This window comes from Orbicella faveolata, unplaced genomic scaffold, assembly GCF_042242905.1.
Source record: "Orbicella faveolata isolate gen_17 unplaced genomic scaffold, um_ofav_v1 contig_48, whole genome shotgun sequence".
NCBI classification, from domain to species: domain Eukaryota; kingdom Metazoa; phylum Cnidaria; class Anthozoa; order Scleractinia; family Merulinidae; genus Orbicella; species Orbicella faveolata.
Genome location: NW_028301578.1, coordinates 7,638,300 through 7,652,432, shown reverse-complemented (window position 1 = coordinate 7,652,432; position 14,133 = coordinate 7,638,300). Strand labels below are relative to the sequence as shown.

The following is a 14,133-nucleotide window of genomic DNA, read 5'->3' as shown; positions in this document are numbered from 1 at the left end:
GTTACTCCACAAGATCCAAATCTTTCTCATTGCAAAATATTAACTGATCTCTGTACTTAAACTGTAACTCGTTTTATATCAAATTAAACTAAGAATTGCAACTGGAGCAGAACTTTGGATTTATGTTTCCAGCTTTGATGAGGAAATATTTACTACTGGAAACCTTTCCTCATTTCAGTCTATACCAAAAGTTTCCAAGGCAAATCAGTACATTTGGAACCTCTTGCAAGCGACCACCTCTCTTAAGCGATCGCGACCACTTTTAGAGTTTAAAGTTGTAAATTTTCTTTTGTTTTTTAAAAAAAACCTCCCGTAAGCGACCACTTCACAAAACATAGAGCGGAAATTGAACAATACGGTGGTGTAACATTATCGTATTCCTAAATAGTACAAAAGACGCAAATTTCTCAATGGGAAGTACCATATTTTTCTCGACACACATATATAGTGGGGGTTCTGGCACAGCACTCACGCACCCAGTGCAAGCGTAACACAACACCTCATCTGAAGATTCGGTGTTGTGTTACGCTTGCACTGGGTGCGTTCGCTTGTGACCAGAACCCCGACTATATATGTGTGTGCTGTGCCAGAGCTGCGTGTGTGTGTGTGCTGTGCCAGAAATGTGTGCTGTGCCAGAAATGCGTCTGTGAGTGCTGTGCCACCACTGTGTGTGTAACGCAACAGCACAGCAGTAAAATTAGGCAAAATAGCGAGTCCAGCGAAGCTGCAAAGTCTGTAATCAATATGCGCGGATGTGCCCTTCACTAGTATATACAAAATTGTGCCAGAAAAGTTTTCCTATTGGAGAAGTGCATGCACAGTGTATACGCCGTCATGGCTGCCGGTGGACTTTCAGAGGCCATTCAAAGCCTCCCTCCAGGGCTTCGTCAGATGATTCTCAAGGAGTACATAGCGATAAAAATAAGGAAAAAAAGGAAGTGGGGTGGGACAAGGTACAGAAGAATATTTTAAAACTGCCTTTCTGTCAATACAGGGAGCAGATTGTGCCGATGGTTATTTGTTTCGAATATCCGGACTGTTATTTCGAGGAGTGTTGTTTCCCCTGTTTCGAAAAGGAGGGAACTGTTCATAAAGCCACGCTAAGACAGCCGATAATACCTCTCGTAGAAGCCAGCCCTGAGTACAAGAATTTTTTTAAAGTATGCTCCTGGGACGGTTATGACTGGCACGAGTGGTTCCTTTTTGGCAGGGAGCGTTAGCGAAAAAGGCGGCGACAAACCTTCGTCCGAAGCAAAGTTTTATTTTGAAATCGGCGAGTTGCGTGACATTTTTTCAGAAGACTGGAACCAAATATTCCCCAGGCTCCTTGGACGAGCAGTACAGAAAAACATGGAGGACAACTCAAGATTTTTTTGTTTGGGCCGGAAATAACGAACCAGAACAGAATTCACGGAAAAAAATACGCTCAGTCAACGCGCTGTAAGTTATTTTTTCACCACAGAATCTACCGAAGTGAAGCGAGCAGGAGGAAACGAGAAAATAGCAAGATTCGATCACAGCGTTCGATCGCTCGTAACATGTGTTATTCCTTGAAGAAGGGCCTCGATCGAGCCTGTTTAAGTCTTCTCTGCTTCTCGCATGGCTTCAACGACTTGATATGTTATATGTCTGACCTCTTTCTGCCAAACGGGCGTAGAAAGTTCCGTAAAAATAAAGCAAATAGCGTGGAACGGCACAATCATTTTGGCCTTCAGAAGTACTGTTGGGATATAATTTATTCAGCCAACCTCTAAATATAGCTCAAGCATGACATCATCTCCCCACCTAAAAGCGCATGCGTATGTGTGAAAACCTGTGAATTTAGGCAAAGGACAGAGAAGCAACACCACAAGTGAAAGGAGAGGCGACTGGATCAATGTATATAGCTTGAGTAGTTTTACCATGTATCAGCGAGCAAATGATGGTGCTTTGGGATGTGAGGGTGGCCACCTCTGATTCCTAATACGGCGCGTACAGGCGCTTGACAGGGATATGGGGTGAGACCGTCCACGGTGACAACCCCGGGTGAACCTGCCCCGGCCCAGTGGTGACTGGGGGGTGGTCAGAGGTCCCTCGGGATGTCAAACCTCGTCCGGAGGTAAAACGGGACAGCCGCCTTGTCAGCGGCGCGAAAAGTCCTAGCCGAGGCTAGGCAAAAGAACAGCCAACTAGCACCCCCCCGACAGGGATTTTGCTTTTTTGTGTGAGCTGTCACGCAACGTCACTCGTGACAGTAACATAACCCAGTCACGCAACGTCACGCGTAAAGGTAACGCGGTGTAACACAATCACCTGTTCTTGATAAGACTAAGAGAAAGTTTTGTGTTTTTTCGCTCAAAATTTAGTTCAAATCTGCTGTTTAATCCGCAAGTTTTTTTTCTATATTCTTCCCGAACCTGGTCCCGAACCTGGTTTCTTATTTTTTCAATATCTGGCTGGATTGGATTTGTTTGTATTTGCGCAAAGTTCGAGCGTAAAGTCTCTTTAAGCTGGCGATATTTCTACATTTCACGTGTGATCAGTTGAAACTCCGTGTCAGAAACCCGATTATCATTAAGAGCCTGTGAGACAGAGCAGTTTATCGAGTCACGTTTTGCAATAGCCAGGGAGTGGATTCTCGCGTGTTTATTAACCTTGTTGTTGACAACGGACAGGCCAGTGGAAACTGCGCCAGATAAAGCGGCTATCCCGGCAACAGGCGCGCCGACAACAATTCCAACACCAGTGAGTGATGTTGCAACAGCCCCAGAAGACAGAGCTGCCGTGACAGCGCCAAGGCCAACCACGGAATAGTGAAGCGCTTTCCGGGCTTTTTTGTATTTTTTCAACACAAGCCTGTAATGCTCGACCTCAGCAGATATTTCTTTTTCAATTCTGCTTATTTCGGTTAGCCGGAAATTCTCGGCATTTGTCGTTTCGGGAAGGCTTGGATAGATTTTTCTTCCATTCTCGGCAGGCGGCGCGCCTGGTGGCAACAGATTTGCCGAAGACATTGTATATATATAGAAATCTAATTTAACTCTAATTCAAAAAGAAGAGGGAAGCCCTTGAAATCAAAGAGTTCGCCATTTTCATCTTTGACGCTAATGGTGATGCTATTTATGAACTCGTCTGTAGAGCAGTCTCGCAAAACCTGTTGCGGAGAACCCTGGTAGCTTACCTTTTCATAAGGCTTCCATTTCACATCAAACAGGGCTAATACATTTGACCTTTTGCCATTGAACAGATTCCGTTCTGTGTCGATCAAATTACAATAAATAAAATATGTCGTTGGAGCTGTAAGCCTTTTCACGAATGCCATAAAAGCCAAATTTCGCTTAATATTAAACAAACCGGCTAAATCGCGATCAAGTTCAATCGGTTTTCCCCCAAAATGTTTGATTACAAGCTGGCCAAGAGGTTGACTTATTTCTGTTACAAGGTCATATTTATATTTTGCGAACAGACCTTGTATTTCTTTTGCCATGCTTTCTAAATTATTAAAAAGCCCTGGGAGTATTTTACTAGCTGACAAAGCTCTATCTTTGTTTTTATCTCCCAAGGAGGCCGAACCTTCCCTTTTCAAAGTGTCCCAGCTGTTGTACAAACTGCAAGAAATGAGTTTCATGAAATGCCCTTTCGGTATCGGTTCTTCAAAATATATTGTCTGCCCGTTCTGTTGCGTGACAATAGTGAGAACAACCATTTTATATTTAACAAATAAAATTGTGTTCAAATAAGATGGCTAATTTGTGGAATGGTCCTGCGTTAAAAAAAGCGGAGGCGGCGAAGAAAAAGGCATGGACAAACTTTTTAACCCGCTTCCCCAAAGCGGACAAAAGCCGGTTCGTTTCGCAGGGAAGTGTCGACGAGAAAAATAACGTGACCGCGGAGGTGTTTTTCAAAGAAAACGAAGACTCGTTTCAAAGCGTCTTCGGCTCAGACAGGCGCCATTGGAGCGCGGAAATGAAAGAGGCGCTTGGTTTGGGAGACAGCGGTGGTTTTCCTTATCAATTGACGCCGCTTGGTTCAAAAGTTTCCCTGCCCATCCCTGCGGTACCTTTCGACGGCAAAGCGCCAAGCTTGAAAAAAATATTCAACGACGCAATCCAAATCTACGTCACGCCTGACCAATATTTCACGACAAAATTCAGAGAAATATTTCAAGACACCAAACTGGGGCACACGTCTGGAACCGAATCAAAACACTGGTTAGGAGGGCCCGACATGAAATATTGGCCGCAGCAGCTCAACTTCGTGGTTTTCTGCGCGACACAGGGGGGCGGAGTTTCTCGCGAAATCTTTGACAGCGGGATGGATCTCCCCCCGCAGATAAGAGCTTTCTATAAATTCCACGTGTACTTCACGGTCAGGCGCATTTTGTACCAGCTTGGAGGTATTCAGAGCATGAGCGCTTTGCCCGGAGACCCGCCTTTCAACCAATACAATAATCATTATGACGTTGCTTCGTACAAAAGGATATGCAACGAGTTCGGTATAGATCCGTCGAGCGATTTCCGCTACACGCACTGGGCAAACCACGGCCTGGGTAGCGTTTACGTCTATGCGAGCGGTGCGGCGAAAACTGACTACCTATACCCGGGATGGAACAAATTCAGCGATGAAGGCGGCAAAGCTAATCAAGGAAACCTGATCTATTACATCGAGCCGGGGGCCGCTTCTGATACCCAATCGGACTGGTTTGCACCCAACACCGCGAATGGTTTGACGCAGGCGGGCTTGGCGCGAATCAACCAGTCAATCGAGGCTTTCGTTTACTGTGTCCTGTGCGCGCAAGTCAACGTCCGCAGCAGCATCCTCGGTTCGGGCGGTCGAGCAAGAGAAGCCCGAAGCGAGTTCCTGGTGCTGATGGAAAGCGCGATCACACAGGCCGACCTGGTTGCGAGTGTGCAAAGGTACCAGCTCGCGGTAGATCAAGCGAAGGTCAGGCTCAATCTCGCTGTAGCCCCCATGACCTGGCTCATGACCACGCAAATGATTATCAACACCGCAAGCACAATCGGTTACAACAACAAGCTGAAACAGGCGGTCTCCGGGATATGAAACTGGGGGTCAACAACGAGGTAAACCGGGAGACAAAAAAAGCTGAGCTCAAACTCATGGCAGGCGGCCCGTCAAAAATTAACCCACTCAACAGCCACCCGTCCAACCCGATACACAAAGCCGCAACAGCCGAATTAAGGAGGGGCAAGCCCCTCGACCCGGGGCGTGGGGTTGAACCCCACAGGAAACCATCTTCTACCGAAACTCAACAAGCGCAGCAAACGGCAGAAAAAATAGAGCCCGAGGCTCTGGATAAAACACCGCAACACGAAATTAACAAAACGGCTGTCATTGTCGGTGTAGTAGGATTGTCGGCTTTGCTGTTAATGGCTTGGCGGTAAGTTAACGCTGCTTCTTAAAATATTTTTCGAACAAAAAGGCCACCGCGGCAAGAATGAGCAGCCAGGTGTGCTCGGCCAGAAAACCGACGACTTGGCCGGCGGCTTTGAAAAGGAAGCTCACAATCGAGCCAATCAGCCCGGGCAGCAGTGAACCAAGTTTCGCGGCAATATCTTTGAGGGCATTTCCCAAAGCTTTGCCGGTGGCTTTCAAACCTCTGGTGAGGACCCCGATGACAGCTCCGATTGTGGTCCCGGCGGCTAGAAGAATAGCGGTCAATGTCACGCCATAGTTTTTGAAGATCTCTTTGACCCTTTCCAAGAGAGGCCGCCCCCTTTCCCTTTCCGCGATCTGAGTTTGCAAACGCGCGATCTCCTCCTTTCTTTCTGCCACTCTGTCTTCTGCGGCTTCTTTTTCGGAGGGCGAGGCATTCTCATCTTAGATGATCGCCTGGTCTTCCTCGTTTTGGCGCTGCAGCTCGCTTTCCTGCTCTTTCAGGTCGTCCAACGGTTTTGTTTGGTTGAGCCTTTCTTCGATGGTATTTCTTTCACTTTCTTTTGCCGCGAGGCTTGCTCTAAGTCTGTCGACCTTTGCTTGTTCTTCTTCTTTGTTTTTTGCTTGTGTTTCAAGCGCGGCCACCTCTTTTTTTGCTTTTTCAAAATCTGTTTGTAAATTCTTTTGCAGTTGCCTCTGTCTGCGCAGTTCTGCTTCACTTTCAACATTGCACCCATGCTCATCGTGAATTGCATCAATCTTTGCTTGCGTTCTCTCTATTCTTTGCCTAAGCTCCTGTAACTCTTGTGAGGCTTTTTCCCTTTCCGCGGCGAGTGTTTCCGCCTCTTTTAATTGCTTTTCAGCGTCTATCAAATTTTGTCGGACGGTTCTTATGGTCTCATTTTCTTTATCAATAACTTCCTGTGCCATCGGGCCAAGAGAGTCTTTGATCTCTTTTGAAAGTTTTGGGTTTAGCTGTTGCCTGCCTGTCCTCTTTTCTGTGGTGAAGAGGTCATAAAGTTTTTTGCCGAAGCCCTTCATTTTGACTTGCAGTCGGCCGGAGGCCTTGTTGTATTCAGTTTCTAGATTTATTGCGCTTGCATGCGGGAAAGTTCTCGTTAAACTGTCCCATGATCTTTGCTGTTCACCTTCCGCGCCTAACAAAGGGGTTTCTTCATAAGAAGTGTCAGGCAGGCCGGACTGCTCGTGCTGCATTGTACGCATTTCCGTTTGTTCGCCCCCGTGGTAGGGGTCGCCAGGTTGGTATGGAGTGGACGCTGCGCCTGGCTGAAAAGGATGGGTTGTGTCAACCTCTTGTTCGCCATCATCATCAGAGTCGTGGTCAAGCCGATTGTCGAGTTCCGGGTCTTTGTAACCAAATTCGCCACCGCCTTCCGCCATAGCGATATATTTCAAGCAAGTTATTTTTCAAATTAGAAATAATCGCCTGTGTTTTATTAACAATGTCAGTTCCAGAGAACCTTCGCGCAACGTACAGCGAAAAGACCGTACACGCCATGAAGGCCGAGCGCTCGGTCAATCGAATCACCTTTTCCCCTTCCGAAGCCAACCCCGGCAGTACGCTGTACGTTTCCGTGCCCAAGCTGAACGAGAACGAGGTTCTGGTGCCGGGCTCGCTAGCGCTTGTCTTTGACATCGACCTTTCTGGAGGGGAAGCCAACAACTTCCTCGTCCAGAACGTCACGCGGGCGCTCGTTGACAGGCTGGTCGTGAAGTTTGCAGGCACTATCCTGCAAGACACGGTTGGGTATGACATCTACAAAACGTTCGAAGACCTTTTCCTTTCGCAGGAAGAGCGAGACAACAGGATTCTCGAAGGGATTCAGAGCGAGGATCTGTGCAAGATCCGCTCAGACGCGGGAGACAAGAAAAATGACTCGCAAGCCGCCGTTGAACACAAGCTGAACGATGTATACGGAAAAAAGTACCGGATCAGGCTTGACCATCAGATCTTAACCGACCACGGCGTTTTCTACCCCCAGGTCCTTTCCAACGACCTCACGTTCGATGTAAAACTTGCCCAAGCTATACACGTGGTCAAAGGCTCCGACACAACCCAGCTGAAATACAAGCTGAAAAACATCCAGCTCGAGTACAAAATGATCTGCAGCAAGACTCTGGCAGACGAGGCGCGGAGCGTTTACTCCAGCGGCAAAGAGTTCAGTTTCAACAACGTGCTACATGACAAAGAGGTGGACTTAAAAAAAGACACTGACACGAGGATCAACATGAAAGTCAACACCCCGAGAAGGTCGCTAAAAGCCCTCCTCCTCCTGTTTGTAGAACCGTATACCGCGGGCGCCAGAGATTCAGAAAAATTCGTCTTCCCCGATCTGACGAAAGTCAGCGTCACGGTCAACGGCGCGCCCAACAAGCTTTACAGCGACGGCATCGAAGGCAAGGACATGTGGGAGCAAGCGAGCAGCAGAAAAAGGGTGAACTCGCGTTCGTGGGCGCCAGGGCGCTCGCTCTGGGCTACGCGGCCTTCCGGTTCCTTTAAACTTTTTTACGCCTTACTTATATGGACGCCAAACTCGCGAAATTTTACTACGGCCCCGGGGGCTACTGGAAAGGAATCGCCGCGATCAAAAAATTGGCCGAAGCCGCCAAGGTACCTGAAGAAGCCGCAAAAAAGTGGCTGATCAGGCAAGCGCTCTGGCAGATATTCCTCTCCGCGCCGAAGCGAATTCCTCGGCCGAAATTCGACGTTCCCACGCCCAACAAGGTCCATCAGGCGGACCTTCTTTTTCTGCCGCACGACAAGCTCCCTCGCGGCCGCAAAGTTTTCAAATACCCGCTGACCGTTGTCGACTGGCCAGCCGCTACAAAGAGGCCGAACCCCTGACTTCGAAGAATTCTGATGAGGTCGCCCAGGCCTTTCAGAAGATTTACAAGCGCTCGCCTCTCGAATGGCCTGAAATGCTGCAGGTTGACCCCGGGCGCGAGTTCATGGGCGCTGTCACACAAGAGATGGACAAGCACAAAACCTTTATCCGGCGCGGGCGCGTTGACGTTCACCGCGACCAGGCCATTGTTGAACGTTTCAACCGCACCCTCGCCGAGCGCTTGTTCGGTCACCAGTACGCCATGGAAATGCTTCTCCCTGAGGGCAAGCGGTCCACCGCCTGGGTGAAAAGACTTCCTAAAGTTGTCTTGGCTTTGAACAACGAGGTCACAAGCCTTATCGGCAAGAAACCCGCCGTCGCCATCAAAGAAAAATCTGTTTATGCAAGGCCGTCGACACCTTATTCACGGCCTGTCGGTAAACGCGAAAAAATCCTCCCCCCTCTTGTCCAAGTTCGTTATCTCTACCAGCCCGGCGAGCTTGAAGGGGGTGTGAAAAGGGCCACGGATCCAATCTGGTCTTTGAAAGTTTACAGCATTGAAAGATCTTTTTCCAAATCGGATCAGCCCGTTCTCTACTATATGCGCGACGGGCCCAAGCGCGGCTTCGTGCGTGAAGAGCTGCTGGTTGTCCCTCCGAACACGCAGCTATCCCCAGAGCAACTTTGAAACTTCGGCTTCCAACACTCTAAGTTCATCATCCGTTAATGTTGACAATATATCCATGCCGATGTATCCGTAAGCTTTTGTATGGATACCATCGTCACCTATCCATCGTTTTGAATCAAATGGCGAAGCGAAATTTTGTTAAGATGGATGCCGTAGATCCCGTGTCCCTCACTTCGAAGAGTATTCATTCCATGCCATTGCTGCCATTACTGTTCATGCGTTATTTGTTTCTTGACAACATTCTTTTTCACACCCTTCGCTTTTTTGATATTTTTTTCGTCCACCTTCAGGATGGAGTACATTTTCGGTGTCAGACCCACGTACTCTGCGATGGGGCGGGGGGGGGGGGGGGGTCCCTGCACATTCGTCTTTCATTTTGCCCAAGACCTTTTTGTTCTTGTTTGAGTGGAGAGGATGCTCCTTCGGGTAGTCGCTCGTGTCGTAAAGGTCCATGTTGTTTTTCATGTCTTCGTAGACGTCTTCTGTTTCGATTAGAATCAGAAGGCTGTCGGTGTCCATGTACAAGAGCTCGCACTTCGAGCCATACTGCTTTTTAAGCTCGTTGTAAAAGAAGTCATACATCAGGATTTCGCTGTTGTCGAGGATCGTCATCCCCGTGTAGACCGGCTTGTTGAGAAGCAGCTTGTTTTTTCGCATGTCTATCCCCGCCATGTCGTTTGAAAATAAAACATGCCTTGAGTACAAAGGGCTGGCGATCAATTTCCTTATTTTTTCCGTCTCGTTGCTGCGCACTATTCTTATGTCAACGCGGTTTCGCAGGTTTTCCATGGTTCTGCCGAAAACCGAGTTGTTCATGAGCTTGTAAAAGTTCTTTTCGAAGTCGCTCTTCGCTTTCTTACTAAACTCTGTGTTCATCGGGATGTACGGCTCCATCCAGCGTTCTTGTTCGAACTCCAGCACCCTGTGCACACTTTTAAGTTTCATGCCCTGCTTCAGATTAAACTGCAAGTCCCTGTAATGCACAACGTAGTTCTTCTTGTCACGAAGCGTTAGCAGCAGCTTCTTGCTTTCCGGGGGTTTCAGATCCAGGTCTTTCATCAACCCCTTTTGGTAGTCCGACATCCACTCCTTTTTTACGGCCTTTTTCTCCGGCGCCAGAGGATAGCTGTTGTGCTCCTCGTGAAGTTCTTGCGGGTATTCGAGATCGACCTCGAGAATGCACCCCTTCTTCGCGTTTTCTTTCATACTAAGAATCTCCTCCTCTGTGGGTAACTCTCTTTTCCACTTGAAGCCTCTTATCGGGAGAGGCAAACTCATCGCTCATCCGTAGAGATTGTTTGCGTCGAGATAGATGATGTGTTTTTTGGGCTTGCTGGGGTCGTATCCCGGTACTTGCGGGTTGTTTGCCTTGGCGTACCTCTTGCTCACCACGGAGATTCCGCCCCGCATTCCCCTTTCCACGAAGAGATGTATTTCGTAGTCTGTGAGGAGCTCAAGCTCGAGCCCCGTCTTTTTCAGGAGCGCGTCCCAGGAGAGGCCTGGCGACGTGTAATAATGCGCCGGATCCAACCCGTACTGCTCAAGGCACAGGTTTCTGAAGTTCTCAAAAACATCCGTCAGAAGCGCGACGTCCGTTTTCACGTAAAGATCGTGGTAATCGCCCAGCATTTTGCATTCAAAATACTCCCAGACAGCCTGCGCGTGCGCGTACTCTTCGTCTGTTATGTGCTCGTCGTTCAGCTTGTCGTAAAACTTCTCTTTGTCCGGAAGCCTTGTCTCGCTGAATCTTTCCCTTGAGTCCATGTACTCGTAAGGGTAGATCCCTTTTTTGTAAAGCAGGTCTGTGCCTTTCGAAATCGTTGATGTTATTTTCAACGATTCCTTCGGTGTCGCTCTTACAAGTGAATCAAGGCTTCCTTGCAAAAAGTTCAAGCTGTCGATGAAACGCAGACCTCCGACCGAAAATGTGATGTATTTCTCCATGTTGTTGGCGACACATTTGACCTCTTTCTCCAGCCTCGACATCGCTTGCATCAAGTGGTGCGCGTCGTAGCCCCTCAGGTTGTGGAATACGACTGGTATTGGGTCCGTCTTGGCGTTTATTCGCAACTTCTTGTTGCATTCGTCGTGCGCGGCTCCGCGGAACCTGCCAGTTATGTGACAATGGTCCTTTACCGCGTCTCTGAAGTTTTTTTGAAGTAAAGGTTTTTCACAGTATTTACAGTTTTCCTGTGATTTTGCTTCCAACTGGTATTTTTCGTCTTCCAGTCTTTTCAGCCTTTGAACGCCCCATTTCTCCTTCTTTTTCTGTGCCATGTAGAAACATTTTTTGTGTCCTTGGCCCCAATAACTCAATTTTTCGCCTTCACCTTCTTCAACGTTCCATACAGGCAAAAAATCCATGAATTGGTCTTTTATCAGAGCTTTGTTGCAAATGTGGCAATCAGTTGCTTTTTTGAAATTTTCCCAGTCCTTTCACGTCATAACAATCGGCTTTGGAGTGGCCAAAATCTCTCTTATTTTCTCGTCTTCCTGCAGAACGTCACTTTAGAACCCCCCCCCCCCCCCCCCCCACCGCGTTTTCGCCCCTGTAAGTGTTCGAACCAACCACTTCACCATCGCTTCTCACAACAAGGTAAGAGTAACCGCATGCCTCGTGCCTTTCGGTCTTCTCTGTGTAGCTTGTTTCCATTCTCTCACGCTCACAGCTCTGAATCTTTCTTACAAGAGCCTCGAAGTCCGCGTAAACAATGAAAGGCATCTTCATCTGTTTTTTGAAGTTTTGGAAGGAAAGTATGTTTTCCCCCTCTTCCGGCATCACGATCCTTGTCGGCCTGCCGTTCACACCGTTGCAATATTTTTTGTGACTCACGAGCAAGTCTGCTCTTGAGAAACCGGTTAAGCACAGCATGCAAAAGTGCTTTGCGTCTCTGTGCTTGGTCTGATCGAAAAGCAAAGCGCTTTCTCTTTTTACGTAACAGTAGTGCTGGATTTCTCCTGACTCGATTAACATCAAGTTTATCCTCGGCGCATTCGCTTGTTTTTTGCTTATCTGGTGCACGATCACACAATCGTTTTCCCAGCCAAATACGTTAATTGCGAGTTTCGGGTTTTGTGCCTCGAGCTTTTCTATCTGTTTTACGGTGTGGGGAAATCAATGCCTACGTAGTTGATACCGTCATTGACCGGATATTTGCTTGGTCTTTGCGGGTTCTTTCCATCTTTTGGAGGGAATAAAGCGGCTCTGAGTGCCCACTTCAAACATTCGTTATCCATGTTTTTCACGTTGACTATTGCCTTCTTTTTCGCCACTTTGGCAGGAAGAGGCAAATAGGTCCCTCCGCGAAGTGGCTGATAGCGCGCAACATTCACGTACGCGATCTGTATCCTTTCAACCGCCCATCCTGATCCCATCTCGGACCAGTGTTCTATTTCTCCTTTTGCGTTTTCAATAAATTCATCCAATTTTTGTTTTATCAGGTCCTCATCATTCCTTTTGAAAACGTGCGGTTCATCGTCTTTGAAATAGTGCTCCATGTATTGCGTTTCATCGTTTCTTTCTATTGAGAACTTTACTTGTAACCCGAAACTTACTTTAACGCTGTTTAACCTTTGGGTTTCTTGTCCAACCAAATCGGTGATCTTTTCTTTGTTTTCTCTTGCGAACTTCAAAAGATCTTTATTGTTTGGGTTCCTTTCGGATAGAGCCATTCTCCACACACGGAGCCATTCTTGGAAATCGTTTTGGGATATTTGGAACCCGTCGTATAATGCTGTAAAATCTGGTTGTAACGGTTCGGGAAGGTTTGTTTGTTCCTCCCTCGATATTGCGCCGTAGAACATTTGCAGAACATCTGACGAGTATCTTGCGGCAGCCATGACGGCGTATACACTGAGCATGCACTTCTACAATAGGAAAACTTTTCTGGCACAATTTTGTATATACTAGTGAAGGGCACATCCGCGCATATTGATTACAGACTTTGCAGCTTCGCTGGACTCGCTATTTTGCCTAATTTTACTGCTGTGCTGTTGCGTTACACACACAGTTGTGGCACAGCACTCACACACGCATTTCTGGCACAGCACACATTTCTGGCACAGCACACATTTCTGGCACAGCACACATTTCTGGCACAGCACACATTTCTGGCACAGCACACACACACACGCAGCTCTGGCACAGCACACACATATATAGTGGGGGTTCTGGTCACAAGCGAACGCACCCAGTGCAAGCGTAACACAACACCGAATCTTCAGATGAGGTGTTGTGTTACGCTTGCACTGGGTGCGTGAGTGCTGTGCCAGAACCCCCACTATATATGTGTGTTTCTCGGGATTGACTTCTTATACAAATAAAACATTTAAAACATTGGGCAAGTCTATATTGCTACCATCTGCGACAGAGGCAAAATTTTGACCCAATATAGTCTAAGGTATCGTAAGCGACCACTTCCTTGACATTTTGGGTCGTCGCTTACGGGAGGTTCGACCGTATGCGATTTGCTGGTTTTTTTTTTTTTTCGTACTAGAACAGACACTCTAAAGTTAGTACGCTAATCAGAGGATTAACAACTGCCGCTGTCCTAACATTTGAGCAGAGATCTAAATTCGTCAACGTTTAGGGGAGTTAGATGCCATGCTGAGATGCTGAGGCTACCTACCATCTCATTTCCAACGCTCGCGCTCGTGAAATATCTATTAATTATCATCCTCCTCCTCATCATCACCATCATCATCATTATCATCGTCACCGTCATCATTATCAGTATCATCGTCAGCATAGTCACATATTTCAATGATAATCAATAATGTTAACAAAGATTGCTATAACAAATACAAAACACAACAACAACAAAAACAACAAAAGCCTGGCAATAGGACGGCGAAAACAGAGCAGCAAGAGTAATAAAATAAAGTTAATTGAAGACTTCAATGCAATGGGGGAATGCAATTTAAAAAGAAGGGGCATTTATAAAAAAAAATAACTTGGCTTGCAGGTAATTATGTTTGGCATGGAGTACTCTCGATTGAATGTACTAAAACTGGAACCAAGCCAATTACCTACCAATCAGACCGCTCAGCCAATCTCAAACCAAAACCAAAACCAAAACCAAAGCAATTGCCTGATTACTTTCGACTCTCAATTGAAAACCGCCGTATTGTAAAAGTGCAATAAAAATGGGTATCACTGCGCTATTTTTGGGCAATATTTATGACCGTTTTAGTAACTCTTTAACCCCCTAAGGTTACCCTAGC

General features: G+C 47.2%; 3 protein-coding genes and 2 pseudogenes across 3 annotated transcripts; 2 read left to right on the top strand and 3 right to left on the bottom strand.

Moving 5' to 3' along the window:
- Positions 1 to 3,650: 3,650 nt before the first annotated feature.
- On the top strand, positions 3,651 to 5,384 carry LOC149096307 (uncharacterized; annotated as a pseudogene).
- Position 5,385: 1 nt separating this feature from the next.
- On the bottom strand, positions 5,386 to 6,777 carry LOC149096306 (uncharacterized; annotated as a pseudogene).
- Positions 6,778 to 6,839: 62 nt separating this feature from the next.
- Positions 6,840 to 8,616, top strand: LOC149096305 (uncharacterized). Its single transcript, XM_089281235.1, has one exon. It carries the CDS (start codon positions 6,840 to 6,842, stop codon positions 8,037 to 8,039), a length of 1,200 nt encoding a protein of 399 aa, XP_089137361.1. The 3' UTR covers positions 8,040 to 8,616.
- Positions 8,617 to 10,191: 1,575 nt separating this feature from the next.
- On the bottom strand, positions 10,192 to 11,371 carry LOC149096304 (uncharacterized). Its single transcript, XM_089281236.1, has one exon. It carries the CDS (start codon positions 11,272 to 11,274, stop codon positions 10,192 to 10,194), a length of 1,083 nt encoding a protein of 360 aa, XP_089137362.1. The 5' UTR covers positions 11,275 to 11,371.
- A 537-nt stretch (positions 11,372 to 11,908) lies between these two features.
- LOC149096303 (uncharacterized) lies at positions 11,909 to 13,852 on the bottom strand. The gene has a single exon (XM_089281237.1). It carries the CDS (start codon positions 12,769 to 12,771, stop codon positions 12,010 to 12,012), a length of 762 nt encoding a protein of 253 aa, XP_089137363.1. The 5' UTR covers positions 12,772 to 13,852; the 3' UTR covers positions 11,909 to 12,009.
- Between the last annotated feature and the right edge of the window lie 281 nt (positions 13,853 to 14,133).